This window comes from Clinocottus analis, unplaced genomic scaffold, assembly GCF_023055335.1.
Source record: "Clinocottus analis isolate CAN_PGR_092001 unplaced genomic scaffold, fCliAna1.0.p SCAF_5, whole genome shotgun sequence".
NCBI classification, from domain to species: Eukaryota; Metazoa; Chordata; class Actinopteri; order Perciformes; family Cottidae; genus Clinocottus; species Clinocottus analis.
In genome coordinates, this window is record NW_027176207.1 from 15,055,805 (window position 1) to 15,062,612 (window position 6,808).

Genomic DNA, 6,808 nt, shown 5'->3' on the forward strand with positions numbered 1-6,808 from the left:
ATTAGTAGATTTGGAAACACTCTTGCTGAATAATAAAATAATGTAAATCGTGAATGTTTATATTCATATATTTAAATTACCATTTCAAGTGTTTTCACAACATTAGACTGGAAGCCTGAATGTGGTCCATATGCTTTTATAGTATACAACTTAGTTTTTTTAGGCTAAAGCTAACTGATAACCAACTCAATTATACACCGTCGGCCCATCTGCTCTGTCTTTCGGTCTCAGATGGAATGAGTTTCGTAAACAAACTGTAAAGTGGGAGCATTTATTTGGACAGAATTTATGCCAAATTCTTTTTTTAATAGGCATCTGCAGGTCCCGTTTCTTACATGAGACATGACGTGACGGTGTCACTGATGGGAAAGTGAATCCATGTGCATTTCAAGACTGAGCGAGAGATTGTCTTTTCAACAGTCCACACCGGCGTCTAAAAGCAGTCGGCCCTTTTGGAGCCAATCAAGGGTTTAACCCTTTCTAACAGAACTGCCTCCATGAGGCCGACTCCTTTTTGATCAAATGCAAAATAATGCATGACAAAAGAAAGAAAAATAAATTAACAATATACAAAATATGTATCTCTAGACATGATTAACATCATATGGCCTCTCTTTGACACTTAACTTTGGCAACATTCAAGTAACAAGCTGTGCAAAGGAGGGTATGAATAAATCTAGTATCATTATTCCTCAAGGTATATTCCTTTCTCCCACGACAGTCCCTGAATGACTCCACACACAAACCATAATCACAATCCCAGTAACCCCATCAGAGGATTGACATGAATAATTACCGCCGTGTCCTCCGTTGTTCTGTATGTAAAAAATACAGGCGTCTCAAACTCATTATGAAACCCATTCACCAAAAAACAATCTCATAAAAATGGATCTTTCCAACCTGCCTGATTTCAATTGTATGAAGTGCAAAGGTGCATTTCTGTAAATTCATTATTTTTTCAGAAAAGAGAATTAATAAACATTTACATCCCCATAAAAGTTGAAATACATGTAAAGGGTTTCTCATTCTGATAGTCAACCCAAAACATCTGTAATTATGTCTTGTATAATAATCCACAGGTTTGCCTGTATTTACTTTAATCCTAATCAATGGATGTGTCTTGGTTAGATTTAGAAAAAATAACTTAATTATCCATCTGGAAGTTTGTTGATAAAAGTTAGCTGTTAGTGTCAGAGTTTTGACAAACGACAGACAGCCAGCAGGTACATACTGAATATGATGAAGAACAAACAGATCTTTTCTATGTAACACTCAGTTGTTCCCTAAATGTAAGCAAAGACCTTGACTTTGTCAGTATCACCTGTTGACCAAATACAAGCACGTGAATGTCAAAGATCATGAAAAAGTGAAATTAAGGAGAGTAACTATTTAAACATAATAGAATATAATAGAGATTTACATTGACAATTGTTTTCTCCTTTGAGTTTTGAATTAACAGTCCAGTCCTATGACATTGTCATATTAAAAAGATTCACTACCACCAACAATGTATTCTTGATGTTTTTAAGAAAATGTCTGCTTTTACCAAAATGACCACAATTGTTTCTCTATTACTCTCCGAGAAAAAAGCTAAAACTGTTCCTGCCACTCCTGAATACATTATATACATGAAACCTGTCACATATTAAGTATGAACAACTTACACACAAGACATTGAATTTTTTATACCCAAGACGCCTGATCATATTGAAAACATGTTGTTGTGGCACTGTTGTGCTGATGCAGGCATAGTTAGTGTCACAGGTGAAGTGATGGTTATGGGAGATAAAGTGCATTCAAATGGAGCATACAGCAGTGAGGTACTGCACAGGCGTCAGTCTTCCTCATCACTCCAGAAGGCATCGTCTTCATCAAGATCTACACCTTGGAAGAGTCTGCAAGTGGAAAGAAAGGTCAAAGGTCAAACGTAATACATGAACAGCAAGTGTCAGTGACTACTTGTTTGTAGCGGTGAACCAACAATAAATAAAATGGAAACAAGATCACTCACTGGTTATAACAGGGTGAATTGGGGTTGTTAAAGTGACTGTACGGGTTGACTTTGCTGAGGAGGCCCAGGCACAGCCAACAGAAGTATTGTTTACAGGAGGTACAGGTCATCTTATTACAGCCATCCGCTTTCTAGAAGGACACAAGAGGCAATGCATTAGCTGGAGAGGACTCATCAAACATCAATGGATATTAGTAACCGAGTAAGCTGAACACGGGAATCTTCAGAACAGTATGGAATACATTGTGGATTTTTTAAAATACTTAATCATCTGTACATTTAAACTCAAATGTCTTAAAGTCCATTTTTACAAAATAGTGAAATAATTGTTTGTTTCATTTTCTAAAGTGAGCAGTGACCCCTGGTGATGAAGTCAAAGCCAGTTATGGCCAGCAGGGGCGCCTGACCTGTATATTGGTTCCACAGCGTGGGCAGCATTTGCAGTTCTCATTGAGCCAGTCTCTGCTAAAGGACTCTTCCACTGCTTTCTGGATCACCCTCTTCCCAAAGCGTTGCTCCATGAACTTTTTGCCAACAGCCGTGGCTGACAGGTACTCGTCTCTCAGGTTACGCAATTCCTCTGTCGAACAAGGCAGAAAACAGGGACAGAAAGTCAGAGTTGACATGTGGCTCCAATTAATTCTCTTCCAAAAATTGATCTCTGCAACCATCTTTTTGGAATATTCCACCATTGCGGCACCTGAATGAAAAGGACTATTGACAATTTATTGATCCACGAGGGACTTTGTGTGTTTCGCTTCCAAAATTGAACATCACAACTCTACAAGTCAAATAACAGTCACATTGAAATCTAAAATACACAATCCAATTAGGATTGAATATCGGAAATAAGTTAATTTGTGTAATTTTGAGTGTTTTCACTCGATTTACCCAAAGATATTTTTTTAGTCTTTCAAAAACTTCATCGACAAAACCCAGCTCCGAGTGTGCAAATGAATGTCAATCACCACGAACTTTGCACCCGCAAGGGTCGGTCGCTTGAATGGATTTATTGCAAAGTGCAGGGAGGACAATGTTTTTCCCAACTTCCTTAATAACCACTGCATAATACATCACCAAGCATTATGCGCTAAAATGCTAAACATGAAAGAGAATCGCCTTTTCAAGCGAGAGCTCTTCAAAGACGGCTGTTCCGTGCGCATCTGGAGAATGAATATATATGTTTTTTTTCCTCTTCCAGTTACATTACCTGCAGGGATTTTGCAGTGGGAGAGGCCATGATAGCCCAGCTTGCACAGTGTGCAAAAGGCATACTGGCAAGCCGAGCAAATCCCCATGGTCGAGTCCGGCTCCACCATCACAGCAGTGGCACAGGACAGACGAGGACAGTAGACCACGTCGGCCATAAGGTCCAGACTGGACTGGAGCAGCAAGCGGTCATAACGAGCAAACAGCTCCTCATTCACCAGCTGCTTCACCTGAGAGATGAAGACTGTTTATTACGAGCGACAGGGTAAACTTAAAACACGTCAACGACATGTTGCAGAGATGGAATTTAGCTAAACGCTCCTCTGAAAACAACTCATTCACCTGTGAAGTGATTTTAGATCTGCAAACATGCTCTCACACACACACACACACACACACACACACACACGCACACACACACACACACACACACACACGCGCACACACACACACACGCGCACACACACACACACACTTTACTGTTCTTTTACCTGCGATGGTGTGGCTATGGAGGTACATTTGGGCTCAGGGCAATTAAGGCACTGAACGTTGCCGTCCCGTATTTGGATCTGGAAGTATTCCGTCATGCAGGCCTTGCAGTAGACGTGCTGGCACTCCTTAAAGCAAAGGCAGTTTGAGCCCAGCTTCTCCACAAAGCAGATCCCACAGCCGAACACCTTGCTGTCAAACACCTTCTGACGCTGCTCCTCGTCAAAGTCCAGGAGCTGAGGTAGGAGGTCGGCACGCGGGTCCATCACCAAAACAGCCCGCGGATCCATTTGAGAAGACAATGAAAACTGCGGTTGAGACTTTTCCTTCTTTGCTTCTCTTTGCTTTTCCTCAGCGTTTTCACAATGGCTCCCACACTGCAGCAGAGCTGAATAAAAATATATCAAACATATATATATTTTAAAAAAAATTTCAGGTTTACAAAACAATCTTGAGGTTCTAATAGATACTTCATTATAGTCATATAATGTTCTAATGGAAGAAAAATGCTTGTCCTGTGGTGATTTTACTTAACATGTAAATTGACAGACCTTTTAGACACTGTGTACTTGATTCAAATAGTGCACTTATTTGAAACGCCAGCAATTATATTATAACAAATTATGCAGTGTGAATAAACAATAACTGCAGATGTTGTACACAGCTATAAAATAGCAAATTAGTGTTTGTGCAGACTTAATTATTATTTATGCTTAACTTCAAATGGATGGTATGAGACGTAGGAGCTTAGCTAATGGAAAAAGCATCAACACGAACAAAATCCAAAAACCATGACATTTAACAAAACACAAATTCTACCTGTGGCTGCTGGGTCGGTTTTCCTGCGTTCAACACCTGCTTTACTTCCTGCCTTGATTTCAAGAGGAGACTGGATGCCCAGAAAATCCAGAGCCTCCTCTTTGAGGAACTGGATCCATGTAAAAAGAATCACACAGCCTTGGTTCTCCTCGCAAAGCTCATCCAGACGTCTGCACAGAGAGCTCATCTGAGGAGGGAATTTAAAAAAGATATGAAAAGTGATGAATGGTGTGGAGACTTTTTCTTAGCAAAAAGGTGAAGCCACTCACTTTTTCTGAGTCAACTCCTGATTTTGAACACTTAACCAAACTTTCGCCAATATGAGCGAGTCAACTTTTGTTTGGCGATGTTGCAAATAATTATTCAAGCAACCATGATTCTCACCTGTGCTCTGTTCATCCATTTAGAGCTGAGAGTGAATACTGGGAAAGATGTAGATGGGTAGTCTGCAGGAAGCTCAAAGTTAAGCACCAAAGGAGGTAAGAAGCAGACATGATATTCCGTTTTCTTCTCTCCTGCAACACACAGAGAAGATTTGGTTATATTCCCGTGACGGTGAGACCAATGATGCAAGTGCCTGAATCTGCAAATTAGGGCTTAGGCCAAATCTGGAAAGTGCCAAATTACATTTAACTTGCAAATGAGTTGTGCTTATCTTGCTCACTGACAGCTGTACCTTTGACCACCACTTTGAAGTCAGGAGGGAGCTCCAGACAGAGCTGGATCTCGCCCCCCTGAGCCGACTCTGCCTGGTGGAACTCCTCTTCATCATAGATGCTGGCTAAAGCAAGCAGCTCATCCTCCTGGGCTTCCTTGTCCTCAGACATTTACATTCCTGAGAAACAAAAAAAAACAATAACAATGCCTGACAGAACAGATAATTATTAAGAAAATCTAGTAAAAGGTGTAAACGATAAAGCAACAAATGGATGTTAGCGAGGGCCAAACTACAACACCGACCAGTTTATTACGAGTTACCGTCACTACAAACCCACCTTTACACACGTCCAGCCTGTCATTAGCTGATTATTTAACTTAAAGTTGCTTAATGACTATTGACAGAGAAGCGCTCTCATACGCAGAGAAGTGGACCATGTCGTGAGTTAACACGGCTAACGCAACTTTGTTGACAGATAACGTCAGAGTGCCTGTGGCCTCAAAGTTAGCACGACGAGCTAGCAAATGTACAACTTTCTTCTTTTAAAATGCCGACGCTATTATTTATGAATATGTATCTGGACAGAATAAAACGCGTGTTGGGTAAAGTGGCAAACTTCACGCCGGCACACAGCTAAGCTAGCGAACGAGGAAACTCAGTTAGAAGTATGGGGAAGGGGGGAGCATTTAAGCTAGCTAGCAATGTTAGCTGATGTAAACAGTGACTGTGGCTACAGTCTGTAACTTTTCCCCTATGATAACACATGTAAACACGGCAACCGTTCCTGTGTACGACTGAGAGAAGTTACATCTCGCCGACAAACGTGCGGCCACACAGCAGTAATGTGGGGGAAACAACGGGCTTCTTACCTTTTCAGAGCAAATACTAGCGACTCCTGCTCTCTGACTAGTTCATGACTGGAGGCAGTGTGGGTTGCGACAGCGCCGCCTGCTGGACGTTTAGCGTACTACAGACGGAGTTCATTCAGACGTCCATTCATGTTTATATACAAAGGCTATTTTGTATTCGAGTATTTATTATTGTACACTGCAGTAGAAGTTGAATCATTCACACTATTTGTATTTAATTAGTTGTATTATATTCATATTACCAAATGCCATATCCATATAAATGTTTGGCTAGATATAACTATTAACCTTGATTACCAAGATTGCATAACTTGGCTTAGCAACTGACCATTATTTTAATAATTGTTAAATCCTTGTTTAATCTCGTTAAGGCCTCTAGGTTGGATTACCTGATTGACGGGCACCTGTACCAACGATGGTATTGTTCAACTCTCACTCTCTTCCTCTCAAGCCTGCAGCAGTAGCACCTACAAGATGTAGTGCTTGGTATTTGGTTTTGATTTATTTGAATAAACTTACGTGCAGTGAAACTTGTCCATTATTATTATGTTGAGCCAGCCGTAATATGATATGTCGTTTAATCTGCCATTTAAATATAGACTTAATTATTTGTTTGGGAACCTCAGAACTGAAACTGACATTTAAATTTCTTGTTTTGTCAGTTGAAAATGCCACGAGTCATGTTTAAGAAATTGGGATGGGTGCAGTTTTGGCATTTGCATTATTGTTTTAAAATCGTAATTAAATGTTGTT

The 6,808-nt window shown here is 40.3% G+C and overlaps 1 protein-coding gene across 2 annotated transcripts; it reads right to left on the bottom strand.

The window, feature by feature from the left end:
* Positions 1–242: 242 nt before the first annotated feature.
* Positions 243–6,520, bottom strand: rnf14 (ring finger protein 14). Of its 2 annotated transcripts, none has more exons than XM_068599675.1 (9): positions 6,445–6,520; positions 5,205–5,363; positions 4,913–5,043; positions 4,529–4,715; positions 3,712–4,097; positions 3,222–3,450; positions 2,419–2,591; positions 2,012–2,142; positions 243–1,895 (listed from the first exon to the last, which is right to left on the bottom strand). In XM_068599675.1, the coding sequence occupies exons 2-9, from the start codon at positions 5,353–5,355 to the stop codon at positions 1,835–1,837; spliced, it is 1,449 nt and encodes a 482-aa protein (XP_068455776.1). In that variant the 5' UTR covers positions 5,356–5,363; positions 6,445–6,520; the 3' UTR covers positions 243–1,834. The 2 variants fall into 2 exon arrangements, with proteins under 2 accessions (XP_068455776.1, XP_068455775.1); XM_068599674.1 differs by lacking the exon at positions 6,445–6,520 and adding an exon at positions 6,056–6,150.
* Positions 6,521–6,808: the final 288 nt, after the last annotated feature.

Bases quoted from the DNA above. Each gene is read 5' to 3' on its own strand.
- rnf14 (XM_068599675.1), bottom strand. From the start codon at position 5,355: ATGTCTGAGGACAAGGAAGCCCAGGAGGATGAGCTGCTTGCTTTAGCC. The intron at 4,098-4,528 runs GTAGAATTTGTG...ATTTTTATTCAG, and splicing joins AACCGACCCAGCAGCCACAG to CTCTGCTGCAGTGTGGGAGC. The intron at 2,143-2,418 runs GTCAGGCGCCCC...GTGTCCTTCTAG, and splicing joins GCTGTGGAACCAATATACAG to AAAGCGGATGGCTGTAATAA.